The 15,241-nt window shown below is 39.8% G+C and overlaps 1 protein-coding gene and 1 non-coding gene across 2 annotated transcripts; one reads left to right on the top strand and one right to left on the bottom strand.

The window, feature by feature from the left end:
- Nucleotides 1–8,560: 8,560 nt before the first annotated feature.
- On the bottom strand, nt 8,561–8,665 carry LOC138880607 (small nucleolar RNA R71). Its single transcript, XR_011403336.1, has one exon. It is a non-coding gene; the product is annotated as a small nucleolar RNA R71 (small nucleolar RNA).
- A 266-nt stretch (nt 8,666–8,931) lies between these two features.
- Nucleotides 8,932–10,176, top strand: LOC104227649 (uncharacterized). The gene is made up of 2 exons (XM_009779932.2): nt 8,932–9,260; nt 9,384–10,176. The coding sequence occupies exons 1-2, from the start codon at nt 8,932–8,934 to the stop codon at nt 10,174–10,176; spliced, it is 1,122 nt and encodes a 373-aa protein (XP_009778234.2).
- Nucleotides 10,177–15,241: the final 5,065 nt, after the last annotated feature.

Below are 15,241 nucleotides of genomic sequence, written 5' to 3'. Positions count from 1 at the left end.
TTTTTTTTACAATATCAAAAATATGTTTGTAGGGGGAACATTTATAAGACATGTTTCCCTGGGAATACATACAAAAAAATGAATAAGAAAAGGAAAGGTGACATAGGCCAACTCTTCATCGCCACTGTCCTCTAAACCATCTCCGGGATCTTCATCCAAATTAACCTAGTGCCATTTCTTCCTCCGAGTTGCGGGCCTTCTCGATCTTAGTTGAGAGATCGACACCTTTAGCACTGGCTTCCTCTAAGGCTTGCCTCCTTGCCTTTGCGCGAGCATAAGTGATAGTCTGAATCAGCTTTTGTTCGGCCTCCTCTGATATCTCTCGGGCTAGTTGATTTGCAGTGGCGGCGTCCCTCAGATATGTAGCGACATTGTCTTCGACCTCGGACTTGGCTGCAGATAGCAGATCAACCTCTTCTCGAGCATTTCGGAGAAGACCCTGGGTGGATTCCAACTTCGAGGTCACAACCTCATTTTGTCTCCTCAGCTCGAGGATCTCCGTGTTCATAGCTGCAATTTCTTCCCGAAGTCGCCCAGCGAGAACATCCTTCTGCCCGATCTGCAAAGGAAAAGATAAGTTAGTAAACATCAAATTATGAGAATGGCGAATGAATTTATGAATAACAAGTTACCTGATCAGTAAGGCCAGCCTTTTCTCGGAGTGCTCCCTTCAAATTTGCCTGAAGCTCGCTTAACTCCTCCTCATTTAGGGCAAAGGAGGCCTCCGACTTCTGAAGTCATGAGGTGATCTTCTCTATCTCCTTTCCATGGCATGAAAGCTCATCTTGGAGCCTAGAAAAGGTGTGATCATACATCTTCTTAGCCTACAACAAAATAGAATAATCAGAAAAACGAGGAAAGGTACTTGAGGCTAGGAAAGTGTACATAAAAAGCTATCACCTTCTGCTGGAACTTATCTGCTTCCTGGATAACGTTGGGAGTGTGGAGATCGAAGTCCTCGTTGACATCATCAACTCCATCAAGGAAGTTAGCAAGTTTATCTCCCCCTTCGAGAGGACCCTCCACGTTGGTAACCTTTAGGTCCTGAGCGTCCTGATTTCCCCAAGAGAGAATCGATAGGCCACCCAGGGCGTTGATATCGCCAAAGGGAAAATTCCATCCCCGAGAAGCTCCGGGCCTACGTCTGGCCAGGGGCTCAAGGACTGTATCCGTGCTCTTCTCAAGGTCCTCTGAAGTATGGGCTCGAGCCGAATCAGTCATTCCCGACTTAGCGGCCATTGACACAGACACTTAGGGTGGGTGGGGGGGAGGGGGAGGGGAATCCGTGACCGACCTCTTCCTTTTACCAAAGGGTTATCGTCATACTCTTCATCCTCATCCTCATCATCGAAACCCGCTCCGGAAGGTGAAGACGAGACCTCGACCTCAGCTCAAGGCCTGCGAGACTTGGGTTTCTTTGATACGGGGGAATCGACAGCCGATGCCTTTTTCCTCTTCTTACCCTCACCAGACTTAGAAGACCCTCCCTTGCCGACAGGGGGTGGTCTCATCTGTACTCCATCGCCAAGGCCTACGCAAACATAGTAATCAAAGTTTATTAGCACGGAGGATATGGGGAAGAAATATAAAACATGATAAAGGCGACAAGAAGGAGTTTACCATGATTCTTGGCCACCCACCGCATTTTAGCCAACTCAAGACAAGAATGCTCGGTATAGGGGAACGAGGAATTTAATCCCGTAATCCACCCTAACAGGTCCGGAATGGATTCATGATACCAAAGGGCGGTTGCATGAGCAAAGGGAAAGTTAGCCTTTTGAGAAGAAAGTAAGAAGACAATAAAGCATACTCAAAGAAGAGGCACTTACGCTTCATATTCCACTCCTCTAGGAATGACATCCACCCAGCTGGAATAATGTCCGAGGTCCTTACTCAAACAAATTGGCTCATCCACCCCCGATCCTTATGCTCATCGATACTCGAGAAAAAGGGTTTCAATGATCGAGGGTGAAACTTAATCAAGACTTGAAAAAGACGGGGGTTGTACAGCCTGATTAGATGATCAAGGGTAAAAGTCGTACTCTTGGCTTTGCTGGGCAAGTAGCAAAACATGTAAAGTACCCTCTAGAAAGAGGGGTAAATCTAGCCAAGTGTCACCCGGTATTTATAACAGAAGTCGAGAATGATCGGGTCTATAGCCGGAGAAGAAGGGTCCGAGGAGTCTACACGGCCCAAGGTGAACGGGTATGTGTACATATAAAGAAAGCCAGCCTTATAGTCTGTTATGCTCTCTCTAGGGCTAGGAATAGCGACCAACACCTTTTTATCCCGTTGGCAGTCCGCCTGCACTTTGTCTATATCTTTTACAACACTGATGAACAAGGATATGTGTTCGCATCGACCTAGCGTAGATGAAGGTCTCTTGATGGAAAAATCCTACATGCTATTGAACCTAGTGGGTGTACACTGATCGGTGGTAGGAGCCACTTTGGGCTTACCTTTGGATTTATTCTTGGATGTTCGAGATGAAGTGGCAGCCTCATCTTTTTGAGGCACTGTCTTGGAGGTTCTAGCCATGGCAACCAAAAGTTTTCTTTTCTCGAGAAAGAAGGTAGGAAATCAAGAGCGAAAGAAAGAAGGGTGTAGAGGAAGATAGATTTGGCTCTGAAAGCTTGAAAGAGTCACCAAAGTTGAGCCATTAAGCAATTGGGGTATTTATAGAAGTCGTATGGGCAGCGGAGAAGCCAAACCAAAAAACTGTTCGTGGGCTTTTCTATAGTTGTGCTGACAACGACCCTTGCGCGGCTTTTGGGTTATGGCATTTAATGCTCTGATAGGCTGACATCATGATGATAGTGCCTAAGGAATAGGAATTCAAAGCCGTTTCCTATTATTTTATTCTAGGAAATGCGGGGACTATCTGTATACGGAAAAAATCGGCGGTTCAATTTTATGGTCAACAAGGCACCTCGAAGGAAGTACCTCCCCTAATAGATCAAAGCTTAGCTCGGGGCCTTGGCCTCGAGGATTCTTGGTAATCTACTTTGAGGTAGCGTAAGCAACGGTCTGACTCGAGGCAGGGTAAATCAGTGACATTAGTGGATTGGTGTGAGGTTCCCAAGGCACGTGACTAGAGCTGACAAAGTCTATTAGGCTAGTCCAAATCCGTATCGTAGCATTAAAAGGTTGTACCAGCCCTATATCTTTGTAATAAATGCGTTTGTACTATGTTGGGATTCCCCCTCATATATAAAGGGGATCTTTGTCATTTTGTAGACACCTGATGCTCAATACTAAATATACAAGAACATAAAGGGGATCATACTAAATCTTGCTCTCATTACTTTATTTATTTCTTGTATTTATTTTGTTCTATTTATTGTTCAACCTTTATTGCTTATCATTGATCATAAAGAGCCACCATCGCATCTCTCATAACTGTTGTCTTCCCTTGGTCGCTCTAAGCCGGCCACTCAACTCGACCCCGAGGCCTCTTACACGACAACTCGAGGCCCCGATCTCCGGCCATTTGGTTCGATTATCATATCGCTTTTAAGCTATAATCTTGCCTTATAATCTTTTATTTAGCATCCATTGCCTAAACAACTAGCATAAAAATAGATCACGTATTTTTAGAACCACAAAATTAAATTTAATTGTTATTACCATTTTCATGCTAAATAGTATCTCAATGAAACAACCTGACCCTCTTTTCCATTTTATTAAGCGAAATGATGTCAAAACCTATTGATGATCATTCCCACCTAAACATCTTCTCAATCTGTTTCCTTAACTGTATAATGGTAAAGTCTGATTCTTTCTACTCAAAGACTCTGCTACTCCCCGAGTTGACAAGCATAACGACAACAATGGGATAATGACCAAATGGGGTAAGCTCTTCATTTCCCACTTTCTCTTTTCCTTTTGATGTTAGCAAAGGTGTAGCAAGCAAAGCTTGATCGTTTCCTTAAGCTGAAACCAAATTCTGTTTTTTTTCTTTTGATGTTAGCAAGGGTTCAACAAGCAAATATTGATCTTTTCCTTGAGTAGAAGGGAGCCACCAAACATTTATTGAGGATTTCCTTCCATATAGAGAAGAATATCCTTGTTACGAAATATGGAATTGAGTCGAGGTTTGGTCATAAATGTGGAATGAAGTTGAAGGGGTAGAGGTTAAAAGTCCCTGTTGATGGGGAACCGTGTTTGAAGGGGTAGAGGTTAAAAGTCCTTGTTGCATAATATGGAATTCAGAGGTTTGGTCAAAAGAGTGGAATAAAGTTGAAGGGGTAGAGGTTAAAAGTCCTGGTTGTCGGGGAACAATGTTTATAGGCAATAGTTGAGAAAAGGTGCATTTAGATTCAGAAATAGGCAATAGAGGTGGAACCGTAGAGGGCAGCGATCCTTGTGGCCGAATAGTGTTTTTAGGCTGTACTTGAGAAGAGGTGCGTTCAGGTCCGAAAGTAGTTAATGGAGGTGGAACCATAAAGGGAAGAAATTCTTGTGGCCGAATATGGTCAGCTTCTTGTAGAGGTTCTCAACTTTTCTAACTCTTCCGCGATGGAGGAACCTGGATAAAGCTGTCACGCCATCTTATAATGATTTTTTTGGATGTTCGAGATAACCTTTTTCAACTTAGTGATTCTTGATGTCTGTGTGTTGTAAAGAGGGCTCCTTTTTTGTGACATCGTAAACCCTTATAGATTCTTTATGACGAATGTCAAACACCCCTTTTTGGTTATTCAGGATTCCGTCTCATGTCCATCCTCTCTACCTCCGCATGGAACATGAAGTGCCCGTTATCCAAAAATTCTTTTACTAGAGTGTCTCAATGCAACAACCTGACCCTCTCTTCCATTTTAATAAGAGAAATGATGTCAAAACCTATTGATGATCCTTCCCACCCAAACACCTTCTCTATCTGTTTTCTTAATTGCACAATGGTAAAGTTTGATTGTTTCAACTCAAAGACTCTGCTACTCCTCGGGTTGACAAGTGTAGAAATAACAATGAGATATTGACCAAATGGGGTAAGATCTTCATATCCCACTTTTAGCAGAAACCAAATTCTGTTCTTTTCCTTTTGATGTTAGCAAATGTGAAACAAGCAAATCTTAATCCTTTCCTTGAGTAGAAACCTAATTCTATTCTTGTCCTTTTGATGTTAGCAATGGTGCAACAAGAAAATCTTGATCCTTTCCTTGAGGAGAAACAAAATTTTGACCTTTCACTGCAAAACCAAAATCTTATTTTTTTGGTAAAATAAATTTCATTAATACCAAATAGTAATATTTACAACTCCAAATAAGTGCAGACCACCTATTTCTAAAAATATTGAGAAAACAAACTTTACTTACAAGAAAAGCTTATGAAAATCAAAAAACTATTACAAAACAACTAAACTTTATCATCAAATTCTAGTAGTTTCTTGAGGTCGCTCCCAGTATGTGATTGTGTATTGAACTTCCTTGCAAATTCTATCTGGTTGATAAGTATCATTCTGAAGCCTAATGCTATTTCTTTCTCTCCATATGGTAGCAAAAACACAGCTAATTATTGTTGCCAATCCATACTTCTTCTTTGCCCAACTGCATGTCCACTAATTCTCCATTTGCCAATTTGCTATTGTTCTTTGAAAGCCAAGCCAGGTTAGTAATCTCTACCATAATGCTCTTGTGATAGAACAATCAAGAAAAGATGCTCAGAAGTTTCCACTGCTATATGACAAAAGATATAGTGCTAAGCGACATGTGTGCTAGACTTGAGCAACCTATCAGTTGTTGCTAACCTTTTCCTCACAGTCAAACATATTTATGTCTTGATTGAATCTTTAGTTGCCAAAGTGATGGTCATCTAGAGGAATTTCTGGTGGTGTGGCAATAAGGAGACATATTGTTGTTCATTGAAAATTATCTTCTATTTACCATAAAGGCTGAATAATAATGCTGATCTAACTCATAGGGAGAGGATCAAGAGGTTCATTGATGGCCTCACATTTCAGCTGGGGGTGCTTATGACTAGAGAGAGAGTGTCTGGTGCTACATTCGAGGAGGTTGTTGATATTGCTCGGCAGATAGAGCTGATATGTAGCCAGGAGCAGGTTGAGAGGGAGACCAAGAGGTCTCAAGGATTAGGTGATTTTAGTCGTGTTCCTTTCGGGGGTCAATTCCACCACGGCAGGGGTCATCCTTACAGGCATGCCTTGACGACTCAACCAGCTCATCGTGGTGCATCAATCAGCCACGGTTATCATATTGCTCGCTCAAGCCAGTCTTTGTTTAGTGACTACCAGCACAGAGTTCTCAGCATGCCTTGTCCGTTCAGGTTTCTACAGGTAGTTCCTCGGGGTATCAAGAGTAGCAGTTCAGTTAGAGGAGGGGTTGTTTCGAGTGTGGGGATCTTGGTTATATCGAGAGATATTTACCTAGGTTGTTGCGTGGGACTCCACAATAGAGTTCTCGACTGATGGTACCAGCACCAGCAGCTACACCACCCACTCAGCCAGATCGAGGTGGGCCCAAATAGCTAGAGGTCGCCCTAGAGGGGGAGACCGATTAGGTGGCGGCCAGATGCCAGACCAGATGCCATTGCTTCAGATGTAGTGATCAAAGGTATTATCTTAATTTTCCACAGGGATGCCTCTGTATTATATGATCCTGGTTCAACTTATTCATATGTGTCATCGTATTTTGCTCATTATTTGGATATGACCCGTGAGTCTCTAGTTTCATCTGTTCATGTATTAATGCTTAGCTTAAAGTATATATATTTTTATGTATATCGCCTCATAATTTAATCTTGTTTCATGAATTTGGGATGTTAAATTCTATCATTTATATTAATTTGAAGTGTTTTTACTTGTAGGAATGATTTGGGAGCAAGTAGGGGCAAAACGTGCAAGATTTGAGCTAAAACGAACAAAATCGGAAAAAGAAGCCAATTGGGCGCCACAGGCAGCGCCTGGCGCCACCTGTGGCGCTGAAAACAGTATGCACAATTTGGGCAGCGCCTGGCACTGGGCTGGGCTCCAGTGACGTGAATTTTCTGCAATTTCGCTCGGAACAAGGTTATTTCGGTCCTAGACCTACCCAACACGTATAAAAGCAAGACTAAACCTATTTTTGAAGAGGAAGATGCACTTTGGAGCAAAAATACACACAAGAAACATTGAGGAGTAAGAATATCTCGGAATTCTTCATCCTTTCTAGTATTTTTCGATTAATCAAAATTTATGCAATTGTTTTATTACATCATGAGTGGCTAAACACCCATTGTTCTAGGGTTATGATTTAGCCATGAATATTGTTGTTTGATATTAGCTTGACCTTGATTATAATTCACCAATATATGGTTGTTTCTTCAATTCTAGGTTTAATTGCTTAATTGTCTGGCCAGCAGTTAGGTTCTATTTACTATCTATGCTATGCTTGGGAAAGTCGTGTTTAGATTAGAGAAGAATTGAAGAGAGCATGATCTTAACCATTAGGGGGAGCGAATTTGTGGTTAGGATAGGAATATACCTAGTCACCGTGCTTAATTAAATATCGTAGTCTTAATGCGTTCTTTATAGATTGATTTCATAGGAATATATGCGTTAATCTATTGAGAAAAGGTGAGTAGTACTTCGGGAGAAGGTTATGAGAGCATTTATCGATTAATTAGCAACCATGAGTGAATTATATGAAAGGGAGAGTTAATTAGAACACAATACGAATGGTGAATCTATCACAACCCTAGAATACTTGTCTCTACTGAATACACAACAATCAACTTGTTACTTGATAATTTAGTTATTATTTAGAATTGTAGTATCATATAAGTATATATTTGGACTTTGATTTTAGCTGGATTGAATAACAATTTTAGCGATTTAGTGAGTAGTTTACACAAGTTTATATGGGTTCGACACTCAACTTATCATTATATTACTTGTCGACCACGTATACTTGCGTGTGCGTTTGAGAGCAACAAGTTTTTGGCATCGTTGCCGGGGACATGAATATAATCTACTTTCTAGTTTTTGCTTTAATTTTTTATTTTGTCTAGTCTAACGTTACTTGATTGTTGCTCTAATCTCAGAAACTTTGATTGAATGCGTAGGGTCAGAAGCCAGGACAGACTCAACGGCTTTGACCCCGAACTTGAGAAAACATTTCACAGGAGGTTGAGCGAAGCAAGGGATACAAAGAATAATCAAGCACTCATTCAATTTCCTATGAACATGGCAGAGAAGCAACATATGGTTGTTCAGGAGGTAGCAATGCCCGGTATTGCTAATGTTACCTCCAGCATAGTGAAGCCCAGAATCACTGGGCACTTGGATCTGAAATAGAGCATGATCCAACTACTTCATGCAAACAGGCAGTTTATGGGTCTTCCACACGAGGATCCACAACAGCATATTCTGAATTTCTTGAAGATTAGTGATACTTATATTACTAACGGGGTCACTCCAGATTATGTGAGGCTCACACTTTTTCCATTCTCTTTGTTGGGAGAAGCTAAGCGATGGCTAAAGGCAAAACCAGCTAATTCCATTACATCACGAAATGATTTGGCAAGAAAATTTCTGGCAAGTTTCTTCCCTTCAGGCAAAACTGCAAAGATCAGAAGTGAGATAGTTGCCTTCAAACAGAAAGTAGGGGAATCTTTATACTTAGCTTGGGAAAGGCTCAAGGGGCTACTCAGAGACTGTCCTCATCACAATCAGACGAATGAAGTGTTATCTCACACTTTCATAGAAGGGCTCCATCCCCAAACAAAAATTATAGTCGATGCTGCAGCTGGAGGTCAAGTATTGGAGAAAAGCTTCGATGAAATTTATGCATTATTGAACAAATTCTCCAAAAGCAATCTGGATTGGCAAGGAGAGCTGGGTCGGAACATGGTACAAAAATACCAGGGGTTCTTGAATTAGATGTTATCTCAGCATTGTTAGCACATGTCTCTACGCTGACCAACCAAGTCAATCAGATGACCATGATCATTAACAAGCAACAAGCCAAGCCAGTGCAACAAGTTCAAATATTTTGTGAAGTATGTGGAGAGGGTCAAATGAGCAATCTATGCCCAGCAAATCCAGAGTCTGTATATTTTGTGTGTAATGCAAATCGAGGCCAAACAAATCAGTATGGGGACAACTACAATCCCAATAGGAGGAATCACCCAAACTTCTCTTGTGGTGGAAATCAAGGCAATCAGAATCAATACCGGCCTCAAGCACTTCAACAAAAATCCAGACCACCTCAGGCTGAACAACAAGCTAGCCTTGAAGGGATGATGAAGAAATTGATGGCCGACCAGTAAGCCCTCAATCAGAAATTAATAGCAGATCAACAAACTTTAAAACAGAAAATAATGGTTGATCAGCAGGCTCAAGCCGCAACACTGAGAAATTTGGAACATCACGTGGGCTAACTTTCCAGAGCCCAAAATTCTAGACCAATAGAGGCTCTTCCTAGTGATACGAAGCCCAATCCTAAAGCTCAAGTCAATGCAGTTACCTTGAGAAATGGAAGAGCATTAGAAAAAGCTCCAAAGAAAAAGAAGAATACAGCTTATCATGAAGGAGAATTAGTTCCCAAGCCAGTTGAGGGGAATGAGAAAGATGATAAAGCACCCAAGCCAGTAATTGAGACTAGTCCACCACCTCCATTTCCACAAAGACTGCAGAAGCAAAAAGATGATGCTAAGTACAAGAAATTCCTAGATATTTTGAGCCAAGTGAGTGTGAATTTGCCTTTGGTGAAAATTTTGCAGGAAGTGCCTAAGTATGCAAGGTATCTCAGAGATATTGTGGCAAACAAACGAAGACATGCAGAGTTCGAAACAGTTTCACTTACTGAAGAGTGCAGTGCCAGAGTTCAGAGTAAACTTCCTCCTAAGTTGAAGGATCCTAGGAGTTTCACAATTCCTTTGTCTCTTGGAAAACAAAAAGTTGGTAGAGGCCTGTATGATTTAGGGGCTAGTATAAATTTGATGCCATCCTCTTTGTTCAAGCAACTCGGATTGGGGGTGCTTAGACCAACTACAATCACTTTACATTTAGTAGATAGGTCACTAGTCATGCCAGAAGGAATTATTGAGGATTTGTTAGTTCGAGTGGGAAAGTTTATTCTTCCTGTTGATTTTATTATTCTTGATTACGAGGTAGATGAGGAAGGGCCCATTATTTTTGGGCGACCATTCTTAGCTACCGGTGAGCAATTATTGATGTGAGGGCAGGGAAGTTAAAAATGAGAGTTGACGATGAGAAGGTCACTTTTAATGTGTACAAGGCACGTAAGCTCCCTAAGCATTATGAGGATTTGTGCATGATTACTATGGTCGAATTGAAGGGAATAGAACAGAGTCAACATGTGAATTATAGTGATCCAGATGGGACAACTGAGTTAGAGGAGGTGGTGTTTCCAGCTGAGCGTGTAAAGATGATTGAGAAAAGAACCATAGATGAAAGAGGAGACCTTCCAAGAGCGTGCAAAAAGGCTAGACTTCATGGGAGAAAGAAGAAGAGAAAGCACCCAACCTGAGCAGAGTAGCAGAGTCGTGCCGCAACTATAAACAAAGCGCTTGTTGGGAGGCAACCCAACCTGTATATCTTTTATTTATAGATTATTTTTTTAGTGTCATGTTTTGTGTTGTTTTTGTTTTGCAGAGTAGGGGAAGTCTGAGTACCCAAAGTTGAAGTTGAGGATCATGTTTGAGCCTAAGTGTGGGGTAGTCCTGACCCTTAATATTGAGGATCATGTCCGAGCTAGGCCTGAGAGGGCCTCAGGGAGTATTTCTCACCCTTGTTTTAATATTTTTCTCTATGATCATGCATCGAGGACTATGCATAATATAAATGTGGGGTGGGGAAACTACTTTCTGAAGTGTAATTGTATAAAATTATTTGTTTTTAGTTTTTCTTTTAGAACTCATAGTAGACATAGTCTAGGTTAAAAAATAAAATAAAAAAATAAATAAAAACGAAAATTGAAAAAAATTAGTAAAAGTTCAGATTTTTCCCGACGATGGATATTTTGGACAATTTCCTTGAGGGAAAAAGTTCGATTAAAAATACCAAAAAGATTTTTCATTTTCTAAGATAGTTAGGTAGTATCCCTTGGTTTTCTTTGGGCGCCGGTTCTTTATTAAGGATGTAGCTCAAACCGGATACATTTTTTAACGAGTAGTTTAGAAAGAAACTGAGTCGTTATAAGATACTCATTGACATGATTGATGCTGGCACATTAGGCTATGACATGCATTTTATTTTCCCGTGTATTTGGTTTGAATTGTGAAGCCTGTTACACCTCCTTTTTACACCTACACCCCCAAAAGAAGGGTGTAAAAGAGTTTTTTCAAGTAAAGGACAAGCGGGACGGGATTTAATTATTAATATTCAGAGTCTCCACTTGAGAGATTAATGGTGTCCCAAGTGACCGGTTGAATTCCGAACCGAGGAAATTTATGACTCTATTAACAGTCCACGAACCAAAAATCCGAGTAAGGAATTCTGTTAACCCGAGAGAAGGTGTTAGGCATTCCCAGATTCCGTGGTTCTAGCACGGTTGCTTAACTATTGTATTTGATTTTATCTGATTTTAATACATGCTAGCTTATATGCCTTTTATTAATCTTACATCGCTTTTATTATCATTATTTTTAAGAATTGCGACGTCATGAAAAACGCATTTCGAACCACGTCGCAAACAATGCACCCGTAGTTGTCAACACATTTCGACTTCGTCGAGATTTGGATTTGAGTCGCATCAATGCGCACTCTAATTTAAAGAAGGTTATTAATTAAATCGTGCCTAAAGATACTAACGTAGTGTTATTTTGGGGAAGAGCCATGAAGTTCGCTAAGCAGCCATCCCAAATTCTAATTGTTTCGATAATTATTTACTAAAGGCCCGCATTTATTTATATATTCTTTTCGGTGAGGCTCGTCTTTAATTTGTGACTCTTTTCTATCATTATTTATTTTTAGGAATTACGACGTCATGAAAACATGTTTCGAACCACGTCACAATCAATGCACCCGTGATTTATCAACACATTTTGATTTTGTAGAGATTGGGATTTGGTTCGCATCAATGCGCACCCGAGTTTAGGAAAGTAATTTTTAAGTAGTTCGTGCTTAAAGATTCTAACAGATTGTTATTTTGGGGAAGGCGATGAAATTCATTAAACAACCTTTCCAAGTCTACACAATGAAATAATTATGCTATTAATTACTCGAGGATCCTAATTGATTAAGCCTAAAATTTGTTGAATTTGAATTTGAACATCCAGGCAGAAAAATTGAGAAAATTGGGCTCCCAGCCCATAAAGTCCAATTCATGCCATTGCACCTACTGCAGGCGCAGACTTCTGGCGCTTTTCGCATTGGGCCAAATACGGGCCAGACTTCTAACGTATTGACAAAACCGTTACAGCCCAGGGATCGAGCCCCTTGAGTCACTTTTTATTTATCTAATTCTTAAACCTTGATGCACCTAGGCCCCGATTCAATTATCACCTAGCAAAAGTCTGGGCCAACTGTTAATATGCTAGGCCTAAAACTGGCCCAATATGAAGCTGTTAAATATGCAATTCATACTAGACCAAACTTAAAATCAGCCATGCATATGGAACTCCAAATCAACTATAACTTTACAGATTTAACTTCAACATACTGGGGAACTTAAACCAATTGAAAACGACAATTGCATAAACATGAAATGCATAATTTAGTCCACGACCTGGACTACATACATGAATCTAAATACCACAATGTCCTCTTACTAATCGAAATGAGCAAACTCACACTTGACAGTTTATCAGTCCAAATTATACAAATCAGTTATTGGCTCGAATCAACACCAACTAAATTAATTATCAATAGTCAGACAATTTAAAGAAACTAAGCTATGAAAAAGACAATCATCAGACAATGTTTCAACAGAATACCAGTAGCATTCTCATTTTCTCCACTTCAAACTTGGAGTTACATAGATGCAAGTCAAGGAAATGTACCTGGGAAGTGAAATGGAAATAGAGAAAAGGAAAGGAATCAGCTACTTTGAACAGCAACAGCAACAAACCCAGCAATGTTATACCACAGAAATACAGGAAGATTGCTTTGAAAAACCAAAAATATAAGCAGACTCCCACAGATCAGTTTAACATGCTTCAAATATACCCCTGACCCTTACAGTTGCACCTAAGCACCTCCGTAAGAGGGCTAAACCAAAACCCAGAATTGGAATCCAAGACTAGTGATGAAACTGTGAAGTTGTTTCGGATTTCTCCATTTTTTGATGTTTTTGTTTTCTGAATAATCTTAGAATTGAAATATTGACTGAAATTAAAAGTAGGAATGAAAGCTTAAATTGAAACTTAGGGCTGAAGGCAGAAAATTGAGAGCCGCCCCCTTTCCAAGGCATCTCATACCCTTTTATAAGCAACCCCAAAGAGAATAGATTAGGTTCTGATTTGCCAATCAGTCCCTCTCTATTTTCAATTTAGTCCCTCTAGTTTTATCTTGCTAAACAAGTAACTGCACTACAATTATCAAAATCTACACTTGCACCCCATTCTAGAAGGCCCTAAGGTATTCCTTTACCCATACAATACCTATACTGCCCTTCCCTATACCTTGATATTACTATTCCTATCAGAACTACCCTTTTCCATACCCAGATTACCCCTGAAAGCCTTTCAAAATCACTGAACCTACCCTCATCCTTAACAGCTATACCCAATATCCTAAACCATTCTGAAACCAACTGAAATTAATTAACTAGCATTCAGAAACCAACTAATTAGACTAACCAAAACCAATTCTGTTCAATTATACCACTCAGAAAAGCTAAACGAATTTAAACTGAGCTTAAGTTACCACGATTAATATTAAATGAACTTAAAACTAATTCTTAAACCATGAACTTATAAACATTCAACCAAATATCAAGCTCAGAATCAATAGTAATTAACAAAACATAAACTAACACATTCAAACCATAAAATTAACAGAACAAATAACGAAACAACAACTGTGAATAATACTTCAATCATGCGAGTAAAAGAAGCAGTAAAAAAAACTTACAAAGGCATAAGGGATTCCGGCCAGTCATGAACATCTGAATCCTTTCAGATTTTTGACGCGTAACATCCCTAACCATGTGTTCTGACAAGAGAACACATGGTTAATGATACTACGGTTCGAAATCAAAAGGATTTGGTTTTAGGGTTTATCCAGAAATTCTTAGATCTAAGATTTGGGCCGTTTCATGGTGATTTGAAAGAAAACAACCACGGATTAGTGTTGAGGAAGGGCTGGGGGTTGTGGGGTGTGATTTTGGACTGATTTGGACGAATTTGTCACCTGGCCGGAAAACTTCAAATTAAGATTCGAAGAGTTCCGGCCTTGTTCAAGGTGAACCAATAGGTGCAATGGAAAGGGGAGAGTGAGGGGGATCTGTCGTGTTAATCTCAGGGTGAACGGCATAGTTTGTGTTCACCGCCGGCAAGGGATTTAGGGGCGGCGCGGATTAGGGTTTGGGGAGAAGGGGTGGGGTGAAGAAGACGATGCAAATGGGGGTAGGGGGAAGGTTCGGACACTTAAATACCTGTAACCTAGTTAGTTCCGGACCGTTGGATTGATGAGATCCAACGGTCCTGATCGAAGGACCCCGAAACGACGCCGTTTCATTTAGAAGGGGGCAGACCGGGTAAGGACCTGGGCTGGACTGAATTAACATGTTTGAGGCGTTTGGGCCTGAAAGGTTTTAGTGCATTTGGCCCAAAATTGGGTCTTAAATAAAACCACTTTTATACTCTTATTATTTTTTTTTCTTTTCCTTCTTTTTATAATTTTTATAATTTTTATTTTAATTTTTATAAAGATGTAAACTAACATGAAATCCTGATTTTTCAAAACAATGACTAATTAATTCCTAAAATTGTTCAAAAATAATAAAATCATTAAAATGCAAAAGTGAACTATTTTTGTGATTTTCATGCTTTGTTCTAAACAAATTAATCTCTAATTGATACTAAAATATAAAACTAAAACCTAAATGCAAAAAAAATGCGTATTTTTCTATTTTTAAGAAAAAAAATTAACACGCACAAATAAAATGCAACAATTATCAGAAGATGACACCACAACGCACAAAATTGTAAAAATAAAGAAAAAATCATTTTGTTTGAATTTTGGGAATAATTCATATATAGGGCAAAAATGCTCAGTTATAAGGTCCTGACAACTTACACTTATTCTAATCATGCCAACTTTGTAATCAAATTTGATTCC

This window comes from Nicotiana sylvestris, chromosome 10, assembly GCF_000393655.2.
Source record: "Nicotiana sylvestris chromosome 10, ASM39365v2, whole genome shotgun sequence".
Taxonomy (NCBI): domain Eukaryota; kingdom Viridiplantae; phylum Streptophyta; class Magnoliopsida; order Solanales; family Solanaceae; genus Nicotiana; species Nicotiana sylvestris.
This window is presented reverse-complemented; position numbering and strand designations above follow the sequence as displayed.